The following is a 25,661-nucleotide window of genomic DNA, read 5'->3' on the forward strand; positions in this document are numbered from 1 at the left end:
TCTCAAAACACGTATCAAAAATAAATTAAAAGGTTTTTTATGTATCATACCGAGATCACACTTATGCAGTAATGTTTAAATGTAATTCTCTACATATTACGATATTGTCATGTCCCTTACCATTTGCTTAAGGCTACGTTTATGACCGAGCGGATTCGCGTCGCGCGATGCGATGAAAATCGCTACTAGCGATCAAATACATAAATCCATATCGAAGTGTTTATCGTGCAGCGATTCAGCGAAAAGCGGTTTCAGCGAAAATGGAGCGACTGCTAGCGACGAAAATCAGCGATCAAAATTTTTGATTCAGTTGAGCGAATCGCGTTAAACACGATGGACAAATTTATTGAAAAAGTGCGAAATAAAGAATGTTTGTGGAATCTGCGTCATCCAGATTATCATAATAGAAACAAAATCAGAAAAGCTTGGGAAGAAGTTGAGAAAGAATGCGGTTTGGAAGGTAAGTAATAGTATTATTTTATTTTTATGTAATAAACAACCTATACTTAAGTGAATATAACATTTTTTTGAACAAAATATTCCTTAAAATTGTTTCGTATAGTCGTAGCAGCTTCAGAGCTTCTGTTATACTGCCTCTGCCTATTCATATTTATGGGAATAGTTTGCTGAACTTGCATTAAGGTTTGCATACAAACTCCCTCTTTATCAATTATAATATTGTGTAACAAACAAATAGTTTTAACAAATAGTTCTGCACCATAAATATCAGTTTCGATTGATTTGGTTAGTAAACGCCATTTGTTTGTAATAATACCAAAAGCACATTCAATGGATTTTCTGGATTTAGATAGCATTGTGTTGAATAGTTCAGAGTCATTGTTCAAATTTGTTTTAGAATATGGGCGCAATAAATATTTTCTGAGTGGATATGCTTCATCCCCAAGCATTACGAATGGTGCTGCAATTTCTGTGCCTGGTAGATTCCGCTCTTCTGGAATTTCATATTCTCCAGTTTCTATAAGCTTATGTAATGTTGAAGCTTCAAAAATGCCACCATCACTCTGTTTGCCATATGCTCCAACTTCAATGGCAGTAAACTTGTAGTCAGCAGAGGCAACGCCTTGTAAAACGATGGAAAAAAAGTGTTTGTAGTTGAAAAACATGCTGCCAGAATGCGGTGGCCTTTTGCAACGAATATGTTTGCCGTCGATACTTCCAATGCAATTCGGAAATCCCCATTTGGAGTAAAATTCGTCTGCTATTTTTATAAATTCTTCATTTGTTTTGCGATTCAAATGTTTGGAAACCAGAGACGTCCAAAGGGCGGCACATACTTCTCTAGTAATTTTGGCCACTGTGGCAATTCCTATGCGATAAGAAAAAGCCAAAGATCGGAATGAATTTCCCGTTGCTAAAAACCTGAAAATAAATATAAACGAAATTATTCTTTTTACATGTGTTTCAGCTGGCTCTGGTGCAAAAAAATGGAAAAACTTGAAAGACACCTATCGTAGAGAACTTCGTAAGGAAACTGTGGTTGCTTCAGGCAGCGCTGCAATGCCGCAATCAAAATGGACACATTTTAAGGATATGTGTTTTTTACAAGATACTATGGAATCGCGCTCCATGTCAGGTAACTTGATCAATGAAACAAGTTGTGATGAATTGGTGGAACTTGATGATGAAGATAAATCAGAAACTCCTGAATCCATAAAATTGATGCAGCCTACACCTAAAAAATTAAAGAAAAAACTTACAGAAAGCTCAGCGTTTTTGGAGTTGGAGGAAAAGAAGCTTAAGCTTCTAGAAAAAAGCAACGATGAGGAGGATGATGATTACCATTTTCTTATGAGTTTCAAAAAGTACATGAAAAATATGGGTGAAGAAAAAAAATTAAAATTTCGCATAAAAATGCAGGAGGTTCTGTACGACATTATGTACGGTAGAGATAATCAGGAATCGGCTACGCCAGTTTCTATTATTAGTTATGTAAGCAGCAGCCCAAATATTGAAACGCAGGATTCAAACAGCTTCATTTTTCCAAATGCGCAAAATTTTAATTAAGCTACTTAATATTAATGTGTGTAATATTATATTAAATAAATACATATGTAAGTAAGTGAACAAGTATAAATATTGAAATTGAATAAAAATTTATGGAATGGATACATAATATTGTATATTACTTACCTTATGGTCAGTGCGAGCCTTTCTACAGCATCAATTGGTGTTTTCTGATTTCTAGTATTTTTTTCTATATGTTTGGATATATTATTCAAGATATAATTAAATGTGTCAATTCTCATTCGGTAATACTCCATAAATTTCTCAGGATATTGTAGAAGGCGGCTGTGTAAATGATGGAACTCTCCATGGCTTTTGCGTTCTTTGCAAATTGGATGCACTTGGAATCTTTTCTGTTTACAAAACCTTAAAATCTGCTGACGCACTAAAAGACTACTTTCTGCAAGCAAAATTTTACGAACACGTGCACGCATGTCTTTTTTTAATGAAAAGTAAAAGAAACTACGAACGGATTTGACGTTATAAATTTTCAATCGCTTCTGATTTCGCTGTACTGTAAACACTCAATCGCTAGCGATTACGATGGCGAAACCGCTGGTAGCGATAAAGCGATTTTCATCGCATCGCGTGACGCGAATCCGCTCGGTCATAAACGTAGCCTAAGCCATGAAATTATCATTTTCAAGCATTCACTTTCCTTGAGGACGGTTCAAAGATGTTCTAATGAATCGCATTACTGCTATTTTAGTAAGTTAAGTAGATCCACCTGATACCTGAAATAAAGATAATAAAATTCCATTCATTCATGGACTTTAGCTAAAAGCAGCTGTTGTAGGTGTTCAGGTGTATGGAGAGAAGGGATAACAAATAAATGTTACGATGTTGACGAATGGGTCAGTTATATGGCTGCTTATGCTTCAAGAACATAACTATTGTGCAACCGTGCGTTATGTATACATACCAAATATTCATACTCTAGAACCGATTACGTTCATTTTATTGTACACTTTTGTCATATTGTACGTATTCAGCGTGGAAACAATGCAACGCAAAGAAATCTCAGTTTCAGCAATGTACAAGGACGCACTTGTGGGGATTAATCCAGTTTGTGCGTATGTCTCAACTTTCATTGGTGAAAGCAGCTGTACGCATCTTTTTGTTGGAACATTTTTAAGTGTTAGTAAAAAAACGAGAAATGTATGTATACCACTTTCTGCTGTGCATTTCGTATGGCAATGGCTCAATAAGTATTTGCAGACCATTTTGCAGTTTCCTTGCAAGACAATATTGTTGTAGTCGGCCGCATCCATTGTACCTACATATTTAGGTGTTTATTTGTATCTAGTCGTATTGTATTGATTCTTATTCTATTTGTTAACTGCAGTAAAAGGAATAGATAAATATGCAAATTAAAATAATATCTGTTTTTTATGTTGCTGGAGGATGCCAAATGTAATTTCATTACACTTATAACATTGATGGGTCAATTTGACCCACCTAGTATTTTGAAGCATTTTGCCGTTTATTATTACATCACTCGATCAAAAACGCCGACAAAGAAAGCTAGTTATCGGACTAATACTAACTTTATCTTCTAATATTTCTGCCAGAAATGAATCCACCAAAAAACGACAGCGATGTTTCTTCTGTCATCATACAAAAAATTCGAACAAATATTCAGCTGTTTGTAGTACGTGCCAAAAATTTGTTTGCAAGGAACACAGCAGCTTAGTTTGTGAAAATTGCCGTTAAAACATACATATCTCAACTGTTTTCTACAATTAACATACACTTAACTTGATTCAAATAAAAAAATATGAACTTTTTCAATAAAATAGTGTTATTAGTGGAGTTTTTATAAGTGGGTCAAATTGACCCAAAACACTATATGTGTAATTTTTTCCTAACATAGCAGAAGGGTTAAGATACATTAATTTTTACTCAATTTATTGCTTCTATGGACGGTGAGACAAACATCCCGAATTAAGTCGTCTCGCCATTCACATTATTTATGTATGTATTTATAACTCTATATCTATCGCAATGAGTTTTAGGTGTTACAAGCCAGTGTCAGAGCCAGTAGCGCAAATATTAATGAAGAGAGACTACCCGGGAAAAAACAATTGTAAGCAGTAGAATGAGGAATGAAAAGACAATGCATAGAAACACAGCAACAAAGTTTCCATACACCATACGGACGAAGGTAGGGCTGATGGTAATATTCCGCAGGAAGTGGGATTCTGAGGGAGTTGTGACTGCCTGGGTTACGTTCAACTTTAAAATACCATACAAAACATTCATAATGCAATTATATTCAATTTCGCATGCACTTTGTATGCTGCCAAGGTAAATTGCATGGCTCATAACAAAAGCCATAGAACGAAGACGATAGCTGACAACTAACGCTTGAAGTGGACTCCTGCCTTTCCGCCCATTCAAAGCTTGCATCCAATATCTGCAGCTTGCGCAATAATGTCTGAGCAGAGAGACGGAAAACTGTTTTATAAATAAATTCTAGACATCAATAAGTTTTTAGATTACTATGTAATTACGGATGACACAGCAGCAGTGTAATTGTATTTATAAAACATTAATACAGTGGAACTTCTCTAACTGGAATCACCATAATACACAAAAAACTTCATTTTCATTAAATATTAACAATTTTTCAAAAATGTATTTTGTAATTTTGTTTGTTGCAGTTTGCTATTTTTGGCTCTTTACGTCTGTATTCCATGCTTTTGTCACATGATTTATGCAATCCATAAGTGTTATGTCATAAGTTTTGTTCGCCTCCATACGATATAGACTCTTTTAAAATTCTGCCTCGATAGTAAAATTTAAAATTTTGTATTATTTTGTCTGGTCTAAAAGTTCGATTTATGGAAGGAAATTTGTATGAAATTTGAACTTCGAGTTATTGAAGTTCGAGTTATGGAAGCAAATTTGTATGAAATGTGATTTCTAAACGCTATCGCCAATTCAAAAGTTCGAATTATGGAGATCTTCGACTTAGAGAAGTTCGAGTTATGGAAGTTCCACTGTATATGAAATTTGTTTATGACAAATTTGTTTATATAATTTTAGAAATCCGTATATTGGTGGGTTACAGGAAGTACTGACTCTAATAGAAGGAGCACATATCCTTTTAATTTCTTTATAATATCTGAGAGATTTAAATATATTTTCAGTAAAAAATAGGTCGCATGTTTTAAGGTCCTCATCTGGGGTCTTAAAAAGTTAAAGTCCGATTTTGGCGATTTTTATACTGGCTATGTCACAATAGAAATACAGTATTTCGGCAAAGTTGTGTATCGATATATTCACCGATACTTTATTTATAGATTGCTAAGTAAACGAATCAGATGGGGTTCAAAATTGTGGTATATGGAAAGTAGTAGTGCTTGTAAACCGATTTCTCCAATTTTCAAACTATGCTATAGGAAATGCTTTGAACCAAATTTCGTTTAAATTGGTCGAGTAGTTTCTAAGATATGGTTTTTAACCAATAATTGGGCGGAGCCAGGCCCATTTCAAATCTTATATACAATTTGAATGCACCCCTTCTGTTCCATCTTTATCATGAAATTTAAGATTTCTGGTATTTATTCTTACAATCTAATATAACTATATTGTCTAAGTTTTCCATACAAAATAAGCTAATAGATTAATTTGCTGGTCAAAGAAAACAAGCCTTTAGGAAAATTTTTAGTAGTAACCATATATGTATATGTGACCTGGTCTACGAAAAGGGGGCTAACGTGCGAAAACTAGTTTTCTGGGAAATAGCTGTTAAAAATAAACAACATCTCATCTTCCATCCGAATCAACTAAAAAGTGAAAATTGATTTCTTGACACCTAAGCCCCCTTTCCGTAGACCAGGTCACATATATGTACATATTTGCCAGTACCATGACCGAGTAGAAAGCAAAGTTGTCTGAGATTTCGGTGTTTAGCCACTACAAAAGTCATTAGTGTCGCTTGCTGGAAAATTATTACATTCCATAATTTTCTGCTTGGCTGATCAAATATCCGACTTTACCCGGGAAATAGTCATCCAAGTTTACGTAAATTACGAATTATACGAGTATAACAATTGCTATAACCCTCAAAACCCTTTCAATGAGTTTAATGGACTAGATGCGCTTGTACGTTTGTGACGTAAGTAATCTTTCAGCAAAATTGTTTTTGTTTATAAAGTGAAAACAGGTGGTTCGTCGTTTTGCATTCGCAATTGGGGTAGTTATTTTGTGATTAATTTTGAATAAAGGTACTATATAAAACTGAGTAAATATATACATACACTAGCAGACCGCTCCGGCATAGCACGAGTTTAAACAAACATTTCAAAAGTTATAAGTTTTTACACACTCTCCCATATATACATATGTACTTTCCCGTTTGTTGCGTGGGTTCATATAAAAAAAAGTAAAATGAGGAAAATTCGAACATGAAACTATATTTAATTTGTAATGAGCTAAAACTTATTACGACCTTCTTCTGATTATGAAAGCGTTGGGAACGCTAGTGCGAGCTTGTATTTTTCTAATATTGTTCTTTAAGCCCCTGCAAACGCTCCATACTCCACTTCCAAGCGCGTACTATGATGGTTTTGCAAGCAGCTGCGAGCACTGGTTACTCGACTCTTTGCCTCGCGATTGCGATGCGAAGAGAATGACTTGCACGACGATTTTCAGTTTCAGATTAAGATTCTCCATCACGGAGTCTTTTTGATACCCTCACCTGCCAATATAGCCCATGTTACTCGGAGTGAATGTAGCTTTCCAATGGTGAAATAATTTGTGAAATTGGCACAGTAGTTTTTGAGTTTATTCAGTACATACAAATCTTTCCTCTTTATAATAGTAAGATAAATATGTATGTATTATCATATTATCCATTTATTCTACATTTGAGAATTGTAGTAACCATTTATTAAATAATTTTAGGCATATTCACTCATAGCAATTACACTTAAGATTACAAATACTTAATTATAACGTTTTAGGAAAGGTCTAGGATCCTGCGTTTCTTCATTTAGTGTGAGAGTAGTTTTAGGTGCATTCTTTATGAAATGGGCTTATGAATGATTACTTACGTTAACAGTTTTATAAAATCCAGAACCCTGAGAGTATATACATAGATTACCTACGCCATGTTTGCATGATGATGATTCCTTTTATTATGAAAATATTTCAGGGTGATGAAAAGATTTTTCTTCAATAAAGTAATATACACTTCATGGGAAGTTTTCTGTCATATGATTTGGATATCCGGGTAAGTAGTGCCCACCACCAATAAACTAAAAAGTGGATGTACATTTGTTATGTTTATTTAAAATCCAAGTAATACTACTATTTTTACACTTGCGGCGTTTTGTATTATTTTGAAACGCTTTAAATGTTTAATTTTTGCGGTAAGCCGGAAGTAATTTGTAAAATTACTCGCATAGCAACCATGTCTCCTCAAAGCTACAATGCATTACAGCATATAGCGTTTAACAGGGAACAGGTTATACACATACATCCTACGGTAAATGAACAGTTAAACGAGCAGTCAGTGCTTACAACAAAGACATGATAAAAACTTCAACCGCAGCTGAGCAACACTCAGCCATTCTCGATGTGTAAAACATTTACGTGATGTCACTAACAATGTCACTGCTATATAAGGATCCTAAACATATACGTAGACTAGTGTTTGTGTAAATGTTAGGAACATCATAGACCACCAAAATTATGGTGCACAGCGTGAGTAAGCATCTGTACGTTTAATGTGTGTGCAGGTATAATTTAAATGTGCTCCTGTACGTGCGAGTCAAAGGAACTTACCACCATACCATGTCAGTAACCGCTCGCGTACTTACATATCAACGTCTATACGGACATACTCTGTCCTAATACCAAGCAGGAAAATCACACAGTATATTGTGGACTAGAGACAAAAGTTTTCGCTCCACATTTAATATATTATACTGGATCTCGGATACTGATAAGCATATGTTGCGCTGGCATAATGGACTCAGGTATTGGAAATGTTTTTTATTCAGAACTCCAAGTTAAGTTTATTTTGAACTTTGGGCTCTTTGAGTAGCGTCGCTTTATTTAAAAAAAAAATTCTATGTACTGATGGTTTGAGAAAATTATTATTGTAAATTTCGAAAATTGTAAAATATATTTCTAGTCCAAATTATCTTCGTTGGGTAACTAATAGAACTTCCCTACCTTGCTGTGGTCGGATGAAAATTTGTAGTTTCTAGTTATTGCTATGTGGATTGTTAGCTATAGACGTATTTAGTATAATTGGGGAAATTGTACTCCGGGGATTTCAATTGCCCGACAGACACAACGATACTGCTTTAAATTTAAGAAAGAATTTAAAAGGCGAAAAGTCGGCATAACAAGAAATAAAAAATACATTATATATACATATATGTGTTATACAAAGTGATATAAAGTGGGATATAACTCTACAAAAGACACATTAATAAAATGGACGAAGCATTTAGCAGTGCTGGAATGTATTGGTTCAAACACAGAAAATTTCCATGTAAGCCAATTATTCTACAAAAAAAAAATTTAAGATCTAACAAGTTGTAAAAAAGGAAAGACGGTTTAAAAACAATTGGAGAAACATAGGCAAAGCTTATTTCTTAACACTTATTAAAGATGTTAAGCCATTTCTAATATGAAAGAACTCTTAGGGAATCCATAAACCATTTCTAAAGAACTTAAACTTTAATACGGGATAAAATATAGATCGCTTGTAGACTTGGTCATAACACAGAATTTGGAAGAAGCATGATACCAGTATTAAAATGTTTGCGGCAGTAAATCGGTGATTTAAAAACGTATACTATCTTTCGTATTTCCTTACTCTAAAAAGTCACTTTGGTTTACCGCCAGTTTCACAAAAAGTGGACAAAACTTCGACTAACATACAGCACAGAAAATGTCAAACGTTGCTGTTACTGTTGCTCGCATATGTTTTAAAGTGAATAGTTGGAAGGCATACGTGCCTTGACTGTTGCCTTATTCAGTGCACGTGCCCGCATAATAATGCACTATAGTAGTGAAATTGAAGATTAGCTAACACTTGGTAAGTAAAAGAAAATAAATTAACAGAAAATAAAATGGTAAGTTTAAACGATCAAGCATATGTGAACAACTTTGCGGTTTAAACCTACGTTCGCGCTTGTGTTTGGAAATAAATTTAAGCTCAGATTTTAGGAAGCTATGATATAATTAGGAAAATTCATAAAACTCGTGGGCTTTAGAATATTTGTTTATACAACATTGCTATCGTTAAACCACGTGCTAGTTGTGGAATTCCAGAAGAGAATCAATAGAGGTAATGACAATTATGATTATTATAACTACAAAAATTTGGGATATTAATCTCGACAATGGTGCTTTCCGTCGACCTTACAGACAAACCTATGCAAAAAATATATTCGATTTGATTAATCCACATATTGCTTTCAGGAGCGATAACTGAGTATCGAAGCCAATAGTACGATGGCCAATTTGAACAATACCATGGTCATTAAAGATCCATGTTTATGGCCATAAAATGGTGTTATATGAAGTAAACTGATTTATAAAATGCTTTCTTTTACAAATAATAAAGTAGAAAATAACATTTTTATAAAATAATATTACTATACCATTCCACCGCTTATTGTGCACCAGCTATATTTATGTGTTGCATAAGTCAAAGGTGTACAAAGAATGAATAACTTTTGGCAAGATGACAGGCGAAGTAATTGAAAAATAACTATCTCTTAATGCAGTGGCTCATTCAAAAACACCAAACCATAAGCCAACTAAAGCAATAACTCAAAGAGACAGCATTGAAATGCCACTAACGAAAAACACATAGTAAATTATAACCGAACTGTCACAATGGCCATTCCGAAAGCGCGCTTAATGGTAAAAGTAATATAAGTAGTTGGAGCGGTGTGCCACGCGTCGCAAAGAAGTAATACACTACACATCCGAAAATATAAAACGAAAGTATAAAATGTGAAGTAAAGTGAATTCTTTGCAACCGAAATGACAGCAGCACTCTGCTTTATTTAAGTGAATTGGCACCAAATAGTTTAAGGCACATTTAACCCTTGCACAGTAAAAGGGATTCTTGAATCGCCTGATTAAGAGATGATATTGTCAAACTCATGGACATTATATTTAATGGTGTAAAAGCGTAAAAAACTCTAATAATGAACTAAAAATTAATATTTTAAAGTATAATGAACTAAAACTAAATCTCAGAAATGCTTCTAGGTTTGCAATGTAGGTGTCCTTGCGGCGATAACCCTCTCATTCGACACAAATTTCTGATATACGAGTGACTTTTTCAAAATGGGAAACTGCTTCAGATATCGCTTAATTTGGAGCTGTGAAATGTTGCCACCTATAGTTGCAAGTACGAGCTCGTAGACTTTTGGCATGTTATCCACATTGAAACTCGTTACACCAATTTTTGACGATCGTTTTGAAGGGTTAATACTCATAATGTTATTTGTACATACATTCAATTTATACGTACTTGTGCATACAAAAAGCCATACACAAGTGTAGAATAGCGCATATATGTATATAATGTTTAATGTGACTCCTAAATTTGTTGTCATTACGATCCACTGCAATGACGCTGTATTTAAATTTAAAATTTACGTCTCCCCCCAACTGCATATTTCGAAAGGGCTTCCGTTGATTTCTGTGTTTATGCACATTTCAGTCGCCAAGCTGACGTATGTCTGTCTGCGACAGCATTGCTGCCAGTAAGTGTACTTCACTGCTATGAAAACTTTGAAAAATTGTTAATGTCACCACAGGCAGGCTGTGGCTACCAGTGCTAGAACAGTAGAGAGAACAGAAATATATGAAACTATAAATTTTCACACATACACATAACTTTGCCGGAGACAAATGCAGTGTAGAAGTACATAAATAAACTTATCAGCGACTCTGTAGTCTGATATTTAAGTGTCTAAGCGGGCATCCTAGGCAACCAATTAACTGTATGCATTACAGTGATTTAAATGGTTCTTAACTATGTGACTAAGGACTTTTATGTCATTTTAGAGTATACACTTAACTGGGGAATACCGATATTTTCAGTAAAAAAATTGTTATTGGCACTTAGGTCTCCATGTTCGATATCTTTGGAAAATAAGTTAGATCTCAGTAAGTAGTATTTAAAGGAACAAAAACATATACCATGCTAAAAGAAAAACGAACCAAATTAATAAAACTTCATTTTATACCATAGAAAATAGCTTCTTCTTCTTGACCGGCGGTTATAGCCGAGTCTACAACAGCGCGCCACGCATCTCTCCTTTTGGCAGTTTGGCGCCAATTGGTAATACCAAGTGAAGACAGGTCCTTCTCCACCTGGTCCTTCCATCTTCCTCGGCTTCCACCAGCGGATACTGCATCGAAAACTTTCAGAGCTGGGGCACTTTCGTCCATTCGAACAACATTACCCAGCCAGCGTAGCCGCTGTCGTTTTTAAGTCGCTGGACTATGTCTATCTCGTCGAACAAGACATACATCTCATCATTCCATCTTCAGCGGTATTCGCCGTTGCCAATGTTTAAGGGACCATAAATCGTCCGCAAAACCTTTCTCTCGAAAACTCCTAGTGCCGTCTCATCGGATGTTGACACCATCCACGCTTCTGCACCATAAAGTAGGACGGGAATGATGAATGTATATAAATAGTATGCTGGTATATATGAGAAATTCCGGTATTTCTAGGTGTAGTGCAATTAAACCTGATACATAAGCAACAAACCAAACGACGCTAGCATAAAGTTACAGAATTTGTATTCAATTGTGCTAATAAACTTTTAATTCAATTTCGGGCGTAAATTAAGTTTAGTTTGTTCACAGTGCTCCCCTCGAATGGTTTTTGGTTCCCTGTTTTCGATTTGGTTTGTTTTTGCTCTTGCATCTATGTGCTTTATATCAATGCTTTTCGTGAGCCAATGGATGTTGTTTGTTTCCACTTTTCCAGCATACTCCAACAGAAGCATACCTTTGGTCAATCCATAGTAGTTACAGATGTTATGCGCTTTTAATAAAAGAGTTTTCTATGGAAATATGGTGGAGAAGGAATAATTGAAGTTTATACAAGAGTTTAACATTTGAATTATATTTCAGCAATTATTCGCATACCTTGCTGAACCCTTATCGAAAGGATAACTATTTCTAGGTAGGTAGGTTGGTAGTATAGTTTATATTGTAAATATTGCTCACAATGTCCATCCTTCTGTCCAGTCGGTTATTTGTTTAAGCGATAGCTTAATCTAGATATCTTAATAAAACTTAACACACTTAATTCTCGGCACTATGAGAAGGTTGGTATTGTAAATGTTCAACGATTAAAAAATATAGTTAAACAGGAAATAAATATAACAAAGCTAAAAAATTAAGATATAATAACTGGAACAGAGGATGATGGTACGAAGGCATCTGTGTTTACAAAGCTGAGTGAAAATTGAGATTTTTTATAAAATCCACCAAAGCTGACGAAAAACGTCAACAGAATTTAATTGTTTAGATAATATTATTTTGGCAATATTTTCTTCCAATATAATATAACTTTAATTTCTATCAGCACCAATGAGAAGATACGTTTTGGCAAGGTTTTGCTACTACCGTGTGCTTTCCGACAAACTTTGCAGGTCATTATTCACTCTACTTTCGCCAATGCAATAACTGCCTTGGTTTATTGTTTTTTAGGAAGTTATATTTAACAACTTTTTAACTGAAAACATAAAATCAAGATTTAATTGCCGAGTGAAATGTACAGCTATTAAAATAGCCGTCCCTCGCAACCAATTACAACATGTATTCGAATAAGTGCGAACACAATGGAGTGTAACATTGCCCTTGCAACGGGAAATCAAAATTAAACAAAACAAGCAATAAATATTTGATTGCTACAATTTTATATTACCACAACTTAATTTTAGAACAGAAATATGCCTAGTACTCTTTGGATAAAAAATATAAAGTTATTGCGTTCTGTTTGTTCGAACCTATCATATAGAATAATAAATCTAAATGAAAGGACTCCAACGCGGACACTTTAGTTGCACTTTAATTTAAATACATTTTAAAAAATTTGCTGCCACATATATGTATTTATAAATACTTACTTTTTCTACGTTCGCGTGAGAGTATTAATCCTCCTGCGTGTTTACTCAATTTCATTACTTCACTTGCTGTATTAAGAAATTAGAAATGCTAATGAGCCTAATGACCTTACGCATTGCTAATTTCGAAACGTGCTCACAAAAACTAAAGATCAAGTATTCACTCTGCCGCTTATAAACACCAGAACATCACTTATTCATATGAACTTTTCAACATACTTAAATAAAAACATACTATTTGGCGCGCAGACTTAATGCAAGTGTAAAATTTTCGCTGCTTGTGTATGTCCCTTTTGTAATCATTGTACTACTATGAAGCCAATAAAAACACTTGAATATTATTTCAGTCCAAACTTTCAAACATTATTATATATAATAATACACCTAAATCAGAACATTTAGACGCCAAGGCTGGATTAAAAAAAAATATTTATTTCCTTTGCCAAGTTCTTGGAGACACCAAATGATTCCAAGTGGATGTTGAAACATGTATGGATATCAGCAATAAAGAAACTGGAAGATCATCCGGGTAGTTTCAATTATCGCCTCTAAGCTTTGAAACCTTACTAACTTTGCTTGCACAAGAAAAAAGAAGTAAGAACCATTTCTGATTTTAATTTATCACATATATTTACACAGAAGTAATCTTATAGCAATGCACTGGAGGCACGTTTTTCTACATATTTATGTATTTACGTCCATCATATGATGCTACTTTGCGCAGTTCAGAAAATATTGCAATTCATCTCAACGACATGAAATGTTGCACTGCCAGGCCGACATACATTCATCTACATTCCATATAAAGCATGGCAAGGCATTCTGACTGACATATTTGTGATGAAACCACGTAGAATATGGCAAGAATCATTGCGTGCCATAGTTTGGCAGATAGCGGCTATGAAGTGCACCGCGTATGCGAGGATATACGCCATCCATGCAATAACGAATCCAACTGGCCCTCAGGAAATGCGCCCTACTTCGGTGCATCCGCTTGCCGTTATAGCAGCACTTCTTTGTTGTCTTGCAGCATATCACATTCTTTTGCATGCAACGTTGTTAAATGTTTACAGAAATCAAATTCAATTTGCGAGCAGTAGAGTGCCATGGGAAGCACGCTTTCAAAAAAATAACAAATGAAGCAAATAAAAAGGATAAAGTAAATAGCTGCAGATGTCTATAATGAACGTAAATGTGTAAGCAGCGAAGTTTTAAATAATTCATAAGTCAATTTTAAAGTGGTAAATTTTTAACAGTTATACATTTTTCTTTATGCAGTTATCCTCAACTTTCTAGAGGCCATTGAGACAAATTCAGTTGACCTAAAACTTTCGTCGTTTCAATCTGTTCGTGCTCATTGTACACTTTAAAATGTTATTTTAGCGCTGAATGGCACAATCCAATCACTCTTTTACTAGTTCAAGTGGCGCTATCACACTGCTTTCCGTCAAAAGCACTTTCAAATACACGCACATCCCATCGTTGAAAGTTGTATGTGTGTGCGCGCATCTTTGACCGTAACTATATTTTAGTAATGATATCCTTTAACTGACTTTATTTTATACTTTTCGCTCGTTTTTTGGGCGCTTCCTTTGTGTAGCCGACAACGCTCGATGCTGTTATTATATTTTATTTAGTTTTTGTATTATATCGTATGTTCTCGATTTCCCTGCCCACTTTGTGTACAGTCACTACATTCGATCCGTGTATAATAAGTTGACATACATTCCCTCTTGCTTTACATACTCGTATGTATATACTTTATATGTACTCGTAGCTCAATGTGAGTTTTTATATGATGATGCACTGCTGCTAAAAGCAAAGGCAACGAAAGACGATCGAAAAACTTCCTGCAATTTATCTAATGTGAGTGAGTGCATTTCACTCCTTTCCGCATATTTTCTCTACACCCCACTTTCTGTGCAATTCTTAGACATTTATATAGTTCTTATTCTTGTTACCGCCGATGAAGTCTTTAGGTGCAGGGTTCTTTGATGAATTGGCGTTAATAATATTATTATTTCAAATTAAGCTTTGATTTATAGGGAACTTTGTGAGAGTGCGTTAAAGTTTGATGCAAACATATATTTTAACATTCCATATTATTGTTCTAGTACAGCTAAGAATGTGTTATAAGGACTTGAGAACCAGAGCCGCTTCAATATATTGACCAGTAAAGAAAATAATAATTTAAGTTAACAAAAAGGTACTGGTGAATTTCATAATTAAGAAAATTTGGAGGCATTGAGAAGAATTGATGTAATATCAGTAATGGAAAGTGACGCGATAAACTAAATGTCATTAATATATTTTAGTTGTTGATAAATATACTCAATATAAAGTCAACTAGAGGTAGAAATCAGTCAACCAATTTGTGATAAAAAATTATCCTAAAATTCATGAAATATCAAATTAATCAGATTGTTAGGCACACATATAGGCATCCGGAAATTATTTCAATCAGGTATTTGGTTATTCGAAAATTAATTACAAATTTATTAAATTAATTTGTATGCAATCATTTTAGGAGGTATAGTGTGTAAATGTAGCAAATAATGTAATAATTAATTATGAAATTATGCTAATTTTAATTAATCTCAATTTATTGTCCAATTTGAATGTTTGCATAACTGCGATAATAGAACTATTAAGTCCAAACCATTTCCTTATTCCCTCGAAACACAGTGCACAAAGCAAAAGCATGGAAATAAAAAAGTAATTTTAAATCAATTTATGTTTTTTTTTAATCTAATTTCTTTTCGCACTTTGCTAGGTCTTCAAGATCTTCTATCTCGCTACTCTACTTTGTAGTTTTGTCATCTGTGCTTTTCGGTGAAAACAATAAAATAGTTGCTGAATCGCAACTAAATCGATACATTTCAGAGTGGGATGGTTACTGTTGATGAGAAGTGGTACAGTGAGTATAAAACGAGAGTACTTGTATTCCATTATGACAATACCAGTCCACACATATCGATATTGACTCGACAGAAGCTCCGAAAGCGTGTTTAAGAGGCTTACACAATTCTAGGGCAAGCTGGCATAAAAACGAAGTCTCTTTTAAGTGAAAGAAATAAATAACATTGTCTATATTTCTTACATCCAATAAGCTGTCACATGATTAAGTCCTACGAAACTTAGCAACGAAATATATTAGTCTTGTAAACATTGAACATTGAATGTATATTGTTACGGTTAGTACTCCAAAACAGACATACTTTTTTCTGACGCTATCTCTCGATCAGACGAATAAAGTTCATGGAATTTATAGAAATTATACCAACAAAAGAAATACACTATTATAGATATACTTATACATCTAAGATAATAGTTATGTATACATAAAGTTGCTTCTTAAACACTCTATAAAAATGATAAACACATCAGCATTCAATTATTTTCGATGAACACTTGCTTAATTTGACCATTGTTACTGTGCCACAGCTGATTTTTTGGCGTGAATAAATAAAATGTTTCTTTTCTCATTTGCATAAAAATGCAATTTTATGGAACTGGTCTTGAGCATGGACTTATGTATATATGTATATATAAGTTAATCTAAACTTGCATGTGTTCGTAGAGCAAGAATCGTACGAAAATTTGTCTAGCATCGTTTTCGTGTATTCAATAACTTTCGTGTATTTAAATAACTGCATGATGAGTTTTTATTTCTCAAATTACATATATAAGTGTGTATATTAACGGGCAAGAAGTCAAACTAACGGGTCAGTTGGGAGAATGTTTTCCGTTTGCTCTGCATAAAATCACGCTAAAATTTGCAATAAATGGAAATTCGGCATTTTGCCAGTTCTGCTGTATACATCTAAAACGCCAAATTGCTCAGTCAAAGTTTATTCTAATATACATGTGCATATCGATTATGTTAGTATATTATAATAATAGAATGTATGTGTAACTTAAAATTTTTCTGAATATGTAATTGCATCTCTACCCCTAGTTGTGCAATTACAATTTCGTTGACATATTCGTTTCTCATTTGTTCAATTTTAACCATATAAAAATGTTGTTGTTGTTAATTTTATGGTGGCAGAATTAACTTTAAATTGTTGCAATCAAAGCAATGCTGTCAAACTTTCTTACTGGCAATTGCACATTTGCTCATGCGCTTAGAATATGGCTTCACAGACGCTTAAGTACATGCGTGATATATTACAAGTATCACTCAATAGAAATACTTATTTTTGCTCAACGGCTGAATTGTAAATTTTGACTATTTCTTATTTATTTATTTTTGCATTTCTATTGATGAGAACGTTTCATTTTTTATTTATTTATTTATAAACCCAAACGGTTACCCACCTCCCGACCAACCGACGCGTGGGGCGCAATCCGCAAACGAGCGGAATTTGCCGAATCATGAAAGGCACGAGTTTTTAAGCGTCGAGATCTCAAACTGCTCAGCTACAGAAAGAAAAATTTCAACAGCTAAGATTTAAAATTTACAAAAACAAAAGGTTAAAAAATGTTTAATGTTACTTATTAAGCGAAGACAAAATAGTTTTTTTTAATGATAAAGATCGAATTAGACAGATCAAATGTGCTGGAATGAGAATTAAAATCATAACGTATTTAGCGGAATGGTTCGTTTAACTCAAAATTTGTTCTCGAAGATTTTAAAAGTAATGGTATAAACAGCTTTTCAAATAAATGACAATATTTTTATTTCTTTTATAAATGTTAAATCTGAGTGTGAGCTTTCAAAGAGTACGGACGTGTTTAATGCGCTCCGTGAAAACTTTCATAATAAATTAATAATAAAAGCAAAACAAAAAAAATAAACAACCAATAACTTGTGTATTCGAAATTCGAAATCAAAACACAAAACATAAACAAAACAAATTAGTTTAAAATAACAATAAATAACAAACAACATATAAAAGTGAACAAAACAAACAAATAAAAAAAACAAATATGAGCGCTAGCGCTGCGCAGTCTCAACAGCAAGGTCGTAGGCATTCTCTGAACGCCTACTTCAGCTTTGTTGAGCCTGCAAAATCTGCTCTCTCAAATAAACAATCAAACGGTGAGAAAGATGAGTCATCGAAGCGCTCAGCCGAGCAGCAGAAGGGATCAGCAGAAACTGAAAAAAACAGCAAGTGCGCAACAACAAATCAGCAGGCAACATCAACCAAGCAGGTATCAGCAAACGAGCGGACAACAATGGAAAAAACAATGCAAGGTGAGCATGTACCGAAGAGAAAAGTACAATCTGTACAGACTGGCATTGACCGCTACGTCAACATAAAAAGGAAATCAAGTCCTATCAAGACAGAGGTTAATGCCAAAAAGTTTCAACCCGCCACGCTTAATACAAATAAGCCTGGAAATTTAAATGGCAACAGATTTGCCATACTAAGCAATGGTTTGGACGACGATGCGAAGGGTGCCACCACAGTCACGAATGCTAAGCCGCCGCCAATATATTTACGTGAGCGTAGCTCAAATGCACTTGTTGATAAACTCAGTGAAATTGTAGGTACCAACAATTTTCATATCGTGCCTTTGAAAAAAGGCAAGATTGATGAAACTAAAATACAATCCTACACTGAGAAAAGTTTTATGGATATAGTAAAATTTTTGTCAAATAACAACAAGAATTATTATTCTTATCAACTGAAGAGCTCTAAAGGCCTAGTTGTTGTTGTAAAAGGCATTGAGTCTTCGGTAGAATCTAATGATATCAAAGAAGCCCTTGAAGAATGCGGCTTTGGTATTAAAAATGTGGTAAATATCTTCAATAGAAATAAAGTACCACAACCAATGTTTAAAATTGAATTGTTGCCAAACTCTAATCCAATAAAAAAGAATGAAACACACCCAATATACAATTTAAAATATTTACTCCATCGTAGAATTACCGTTGAAGAACCTCATAAAAGAAGTGGTCCGGTACAATGCACTAACTGCCAAGAGTATGGCCATACCAAATCATATTGCACTCTACGCAGTGTTTGTGTGGTATGTGGTGATTTGCACCCAACATCAAAATGCACTCTTAAAAAAGAGGATACAAATAAAAAATGCAGTAACTGTGGAGGAAATCATACTGCTAACTACAGGGGCTGCCCTGTATATAAAGACTTGAAATCAAAATTGTCACTGGGAATTCAAGCTCGTCGTAACCAAATGTTGAATATCCCTCGTAACGAAAATGTAGTAATTACAGACCAAAGTTCGAAACCTGGTAATTCTAAGGATATCTTTGTCCAGGGAAGCTATGCAAATGTGGTAAAAGGCAACGCTGTGCAAATGCAACAACCGCAAAATCCACCAAGTGGAGGTATTGAAAATATGATTCTAAATCTGACTCAATGTATGACACAATTCATGTCTACGATGCAAAATATGATCCAAGATTTGATCAAATCTCAAAATCAAATGTTACAAACTTTATTATCTAAAAAATGAGTATACTAAATATTTGTATATGGAATGCCAACGGTGTAAACCAACACAAACTGGAGTTAATACGATTTCTGACTGAAAAAAACATAGATGTTATGCTGATATCAGAAACTCATTTAACAAATAAAAACAATTTCTTTATAGCGGGATATAGACTTCATGTTACAAATCATCCAGATGGAAAGGCGCACGGTGGAACAGCAGTATTGGTTAGAAATCGGCTAAACCACCATGCTTTAGAACCACATGCTACAGCGCAGCTACAAGCTACAACAATATCATTGAAAAATCGAGGCTCTGACCTCAATCTGACGGCTATATACTGTCCACCTCGTTTTAAAATTACAGACTGCGAATTTAAAGATTTTTTTGGAACGCTAGGTCCAAGATTTCTAGCTGGTGGTGATTATAATGCAAAACACATGTACTGGGGCTCACGTCTTATTAATCCGAAAGGACGACAGCTGTACTACACTATTATAAATAAGCACAATAACCTTGATATAATATCTCCTGGTAAGCCGACATACTGGCCCAGTGATAGAAACAAAATACCAGACTTAATAGATTTTGCTGTAGTCAAAAATATAGATAGATCGCTAATAACAGCAGATACATGTACAGACTTATCTTCAGATCATTCTCCTGTACTAATAAAGTTATTCGAACAGCCCATGATAGTTGAGCCAAAAGTATCTCTAACATCTTTTAAAACTAACTGGTTGAAATATAGAAAATATATCAGTAGCCACATTAATATCGATTTAAAAATAAGTACAGGAAGAGACATTGATGAAAGCGTAATGGAATTCAATGATGTAATAACAAATGCAGCTGTCTTGGCAACACCTAAAAGAAAAGTTAAGGTTTTTAGAAACATGACTAATAATGAAATAGAAAAGCTTGTAAATGAGAAAAGGCAAGCGAGACGTGAATGGCAGTTAAGTCGTTCCCCTTCTACTCTGCGTCAACTGAAATCGGCTGCACGTAAGTTAAAAAAAGCACTTAAACGCGATGAAGAATACAATACTGAAAATTATATAAAGCACCTGTGTCCAAATTCTAGCAAGAAAAACTCCCTTTGGAAAGCCCAAAAGTATTTTAAGCCTCCAGTAGATTCCAAGATGCCTATAAGACAGTCGAATGGTAATTGGGCGCGCAGTAATGAGGAAAAGGCAAATTGCTTTGCAAATCACCTTGAAAAGGTATTTCAACCCAATGTACCAAAAAACAACTTTAAGTTGCCAACTTTGCCCAATATTGCAAACGAGTCAAGCGTGTCTATTAGGACGTCTACTTATGAAATTATCAAGATCCTAAAAGAGCTAAATCCGAAAAAGTCTTCAGGACACGATAATATTACTCCAAAAATGTTAATTGAGTTGCCAAATATTGCTATATCAGTGCTCTCTTTGCTCTTTAATGCAATTCTTGGTTTCGGGTACTATCCAATTTCGTGGAAAAAGTCGCAGATCATCATGATAGATAAACCTGGAAAAGACTTAACACAACCATCTTCCTACAGACCAATAAGTCTCTTACCATGTCTTTCCAAAATATTCGAAAAAGTTGTACTATCAAAAATGTCTCCTTTCCTCCACGAAAATAATATAATACCAACCCATCAATTCGGGTTTCGTGCTAAACATGGCACAGTAGAGCAAGTGAATAGAATTACAAACGAAATCAGGAAAGCATTCGAGCACAGAGAGTACTGTTCAGCTATTTTTCTCGATGTAGCTCAGGCGTTCGATAAGGTCTGGCATGAAGGCCTTTTATGGAAAATCAAAAACGTTTTACCTTACGAATTGCATAAAACATTGGAGTCATATTTAAGAAATAGGAAATTTACGGTTAAAGTAGCAGATTTTATATCAGAAGAACGAGCAATAAGGGCCGGTGTACCTCAGGGCAGTGTATTAGGCCCCACTCTGTACATAATATATACAGCAGACCTTCCAATAGCTAACAACGTATTGACATCCACTTTTGCGGATGACACAGCCATAGTAAGCCGAAACAAATGCCCCATTAGAGCATCAAGAGTATTAGAGGAGCACTTAACTTGTGTCGAAGAATGGCTAGCCAACTGGCGTATAAAAATTAATGAGCAAAAATGCAAGCATGTTACATTTTCTCTAAGGCCAGAAACATGTCGGACAATTAAAATAAACAATGTGGGAGTACCCCAAGCGAATGAAGTAACTTATCTTGGGATTCACCTGGATCGAAGGCTTACGTGGCGGAAACATATAGCGAGTAGAGTAACTTGCATGAAGTTAAGAGCAGCAAATTTAAATTGGCTTCTAAACAAAAATTCTAAACTTAGCCTAGACAACAAAGTCTTGTTATACAATGCAATCATAAAACCGATTTGGATGTATGGTATTCAACTGTGGGGTACGACCTGTGCTACCAACATTGATATAATTCAGAGATTCCAATCTAAAATGCTTAGAACAATAACGGGTTCACCATGGTACATGCGTAATGAAAATATCCATAAGGATCTTGATATTCCTATGGTAAAGAAGGAAATAGAGGACAGCAGAAAGAAATATATTTCTAAACTTCGTGAACATCCAAACCCATTGGCAAACGCCTTGGTACATTCCAATCAAACTCGTTTAAAAAGAAGAGATCTACCTGCCTACTAAAGAGCAACGTTCTGCCAAAAAGCTCAAACACATTCTTGAGCTTACTTAGTTGTAAATAGATTTAAGATTTTTAATACTTATTGTTAGGCTTTAAACAAAGCAGATTCAATAAATAAAGAAATATTGAAAAAAAAAAAAAATATATATATTCACATAACTTATTTACATTTATTCATATGACACTTCATATGCAATGTATTTTACAATTTTAAATAGTGATCCTTGAATTGGACTATTTTTGAAAAACAAAAAAAAAATTCAAAATAATGTATTTTCTGATATTTTCAAATAACCAGGAATCGTAAACCCATCACTTACTATAATTCTCTTACTTCTTACTTTTAAAAATATTAATGTCGTCCTTCAAGAGCGGTTCTCAGTTTATCATACACTTTGGTATATTACGGAAACAACTTATCCCCTCTAAAAGGAGGAAGGCAGCTAAAGAAAAGCTAAAACCAAAGAATTATATCAGTAAGAAGAGTCCACATGCCATATACAAAACAAGGAAATTTTAACATCGAGATAGACAATTAATATCACTATGTCTTGGTTTAGCAGTAATCATTTAGATCTAAATCTTCAACTTCCAAATGCAAAAAATATGTTGCACATCGAATTGAAATAATAGTTTTCAGTAATTTAATTTAATTAAAATACTTGTAATTCAGTATGTAAAATAATGTCTCTACTCGAGAGTTGGAGTTTGATGGGTATATTACCTCCACACTTCGATCAGCGTTGCTCTAATGCATATTGTATGGTAAACTCTCTTTATTCAACGCTTTGATGTTCTGTTTTATGTGCAACAAGTTTGGTATGCAATCGTCTAGGGACTTCACTTTATTCAATATATATTTTATTTTCCCACCACTCAAAGCACATATGCTAATATGTACATATGTAGGTTCGTGTGAAAGCGTAAAAATGCACACTGAAATAAATCACGAGTCTCCGCTTTCATTCGTTTTAAATCAAACACTGCATAGGGGCAACCTTCACCTCAACACAATGAGCTCAACTATAAAAGCAGCAGCAACGGCATCAGCAGTGTTAGCGGCAGCGCTTGTGGAAGTGGTGCAACAGTCAATACCCCAAATGCTGGCGGGTAAATAGGAGTAGTTTGAAAGTTACAAAGTTACGTACATTCAATGGCTAAAGCAAGGTGTTAATGCGAATTCACACTGAGGCGGAGGTGGCTTAGAAATGACAAGTACAACTGCTGCTATAAGCACACATATGTATATACACTATTCTTGCGAACTGCCATTGCAAGTTTTGAGTAAGCAGACACACAGGAAACGGAAGCAGACAGAGATGAATGGCGAACACCGAATAACGTGTAAAGATTCTATGTTTCCGCTGCTCCAGCTATCTGAGTCAGCAAATATCAACTATAGTAGTGATCTACAGTGGTGGTCACACAACGCGTACCGTAATTTTTTTCTGATAATAAAGTAGATCACACTATATTTCTCTTAATAAATACCACATTAGGATTGTATTAAATAAATTTTAAATTTGTACAAAATATCGAAACAAATTTTTGTGCGCCATGGCGTATGAGTAATCAGCTTATTATACGATGTCGGCAATATTGCATCGGTAATTAGGTTTTAATTAATATGTATATTGGATTTCCACTTTCAATCTAGTCTTTTAGTAGTCTTATAGATGCCCAGTAAACCTGTAGTGTAACGTTATCAAGTTCTCAACGGATTGTGAGATGTTCGAATCCATTACTTTTCAAAATGATCTTATTTAAACGATCACAACTGTTCAATTTTAATATACATACCTACATATGTCTTCGTGCCAACCTTGACGCTTACACAAGCGTACACATGTATGCCGCTAAGCAAGTGTGAATGGCAAATAAAAGCTAGCGAAGCGTGTATGAGCACCAGTGACTAATGCGTATTGCAGTTCATCAATGAGTTTGCTCGTAAGTGTATAGCTGCACGTGTATGTGCATACGTATTTTTACAAATTAATCATAATGCTACCAAGTAGAAGGCAAGAACGGTGTAATTAATGAAACTATGTAATCATTATACAGACTCTATTGATCTTGTAGCAGCTGAAGGTATGAAAAGTCCAGGTGTAAATATAAGAAAGCTAAATCATCTTAATGGGTAATGGTCCACCACTTGGAATCAATAATTGGAGAAGAAGGATTTCTCTAAAGAAATTTCTATAAACACTCCAGTTTTTCTGTTTCAAGAATTTAGTTTAAAACACCTTACTCCGTTAAACGGAACATGAAGATCTTCAAAACTTCTAATTTCCTTTCGCGTTTGATATTTGATGTATTTTACAAGTAAACTCTCTAAAATTAACAATAGCAAATGGTACACAACACCGAAGTTCAACAAAGCATAAATTGACTGCACAACATGTCACAACTTTTCAAACAATGTACCACAAAATGTTTATACCAACGCGGGAATTAGTCAACCAGACTCATATATATGAATGTAGATATGTATGGGGAAATTATGTCACTTTTGGATGCGAGTGTTTTTCACACTATGTCGCAGGTGTGCTCACTGTTCGACCTTTGTATTAAAATTTTCTTGTTTCGTAACTTTTAGCCAATCTAGTATATAAACATTCCCGTTAGGATTTGTGTTACACTCACTTTTCATACTTTTTGTTGTTGTAAAATACCTAATGACACTTGATGGATTTGCGCTTTCAGTATTTATGTGCAAAAATATAGAGCTTGCGCTAAATCGAGCACCGCAAAGTGGCAAAAACGAACGACCTCCGGTGCGTCAAAAAGTTAATGCCAAACATTGCGCTGCCAAATTAAGTTAAAATTCAAAGTTGGTTACAAAGTAAAATGAAATACAATAAAACATAAAAGTCGGTATGCAACCATTTCGCGTGGAAGCATGTATGTACATATGTATATATGTAATATATGTTGCATTATGTAATATATTGACAACGCATGTGTGTGACATACTTTCGCTCTTCTGCATCAAACTGAATTTTCGTCATAAATACGTTAAATTGATTTTACCTTAAAAGTTTGTTTTCCAATGAACTGAAATGAAAACAAGTAAGGAAGGGCTAAGTTCGGGTGTAACCGAACATTTTATACTCTCGCAATTTATTGATGTAATTTTATAAAGATAACACAATTCGACCCATATATTCGGTATAAAGTTCAATAGAATAACGAAAATCATCATAAATAGTATATGGGGACTGAGGTAATTCCTAATCGATTTCACTCGTTTTCACCATCAAGATACAATGTATCGAAGACTATACGCTCACTTAATTTAATATTACTTATAATTAGGTACATGGGATCTGGGGGAAGTTATGACCCGATTTTTACCATTTCAGGTACAGAGAGAAACTGTTATAAGAAAAAAATTCAGAGGGAATGAATTACATAAAAATATCTGAG

The 25,661-nt window shown here is 34.4% G+C and overlaps 2 protein-coding genes across 4 annotated transcripts; one reads left to right on the forward strand and one right to left on the reverse strand.

Moving 5' to 3' along the window:
- The first annotated feature begins 323 nt into the window (after positions 1-323).
- Positions 324-2,025, forward strand: LOC105218617 (uncharacterized). The gene is made up of 2 exons (XM_011194316.3): positions 324-460; positions 1,427-2,025. Exons 1-2 carry the CDS (start codon positions 334-336, stop codon positions 2,023-2,025), a joined length of 726 nt encoding a protein of 241 aa, XP_011192618.2. The 5' UTR covers positions 324-333.
- On the reverse strand, positions 454-2,459 carry LOC128921535 (uncharacterized). Of its 3 annotated transcripts, none has more exons than XR_008470974.1 (2): positions 1,467-1,605; positions 454-1,380 (listed from the first exon to the last, which is right to left on the reverse strand). XR_008470974.1 is itself a non-coding variant. In XM_054229434.1 (2 exons), the coding sequence occupies exons 1-2, from the start codon at positions 2,457-2,459 to the stop codon at positions 507-509; spliced, it is 1,182 nt and encodes a 393-aa protein (XP_054085409.1). In that variant the 3' UTR covers positions 454-506. The 3 variants fall into 3 exon arrangements, 1 of the variants encoding a protein (XP_054085409.1); XM_054229434.1 differs by lacking the exon at positions 1,467-1,605 and adding an exon at positions 2,152-2,459; XR_008470973.1 differs by lacking the exon at positions 454-1,380 and adding an exon at positions 2,152-2,291 and having other exon boundaries at positions 1,554-1,693.
- Positions 2,460-25,661: the final 23,202 nt, after the last annotated feature.

The sequence above is a fragment of the Zeugodacus cucurbitae genome, chromosome 4 (genome assembly GCF_028554725.1).
Source record: "Zeugodacus cucurbitae isolate PBARC_wt_2022May chromosome 4, idZeuCucr1.2, whole genome shotgun sequence".
Classification (NCBI taxonomy): Eukaryota; Metazoa; Arthropoda; class Insecta; order Diptera; family Tephritidae; genus Zeugodacus; species Zeugodacus cucurbitae.

Bases quoted from the DNA above. Each gene is read 5' to 3' on its own strand.
- LOC128921535 (XM_054229434.1), bottom strand. From the start codon at position 2,459: ATGCGTGCACGTGTTCGTAAAATTTTGCTTGCAGAAAGTAGTCTTTTA. The intron at 1,381-2,151 runs GTAAGTAATATA...ATTTATTTTCAG, and splicing joins AGGCTCGCACTGACCATAAG to GTTTTTAGCAACGGGAAATT.
- LOC105218617 (XM_011194316.3), top strand. From the start codon at position 334: ATGGACAAATTTATTGAAAAAGTGCGAAATAAAGAATGTTTGTGGAAT. The intron at 461-1,426 runs GTAAGTAATAGT...CATGTGTTTCAG, and splicing joins GAAAGAATGCGGTTTGGAAG to CTGGCTCTGGTGCAAAAAAA.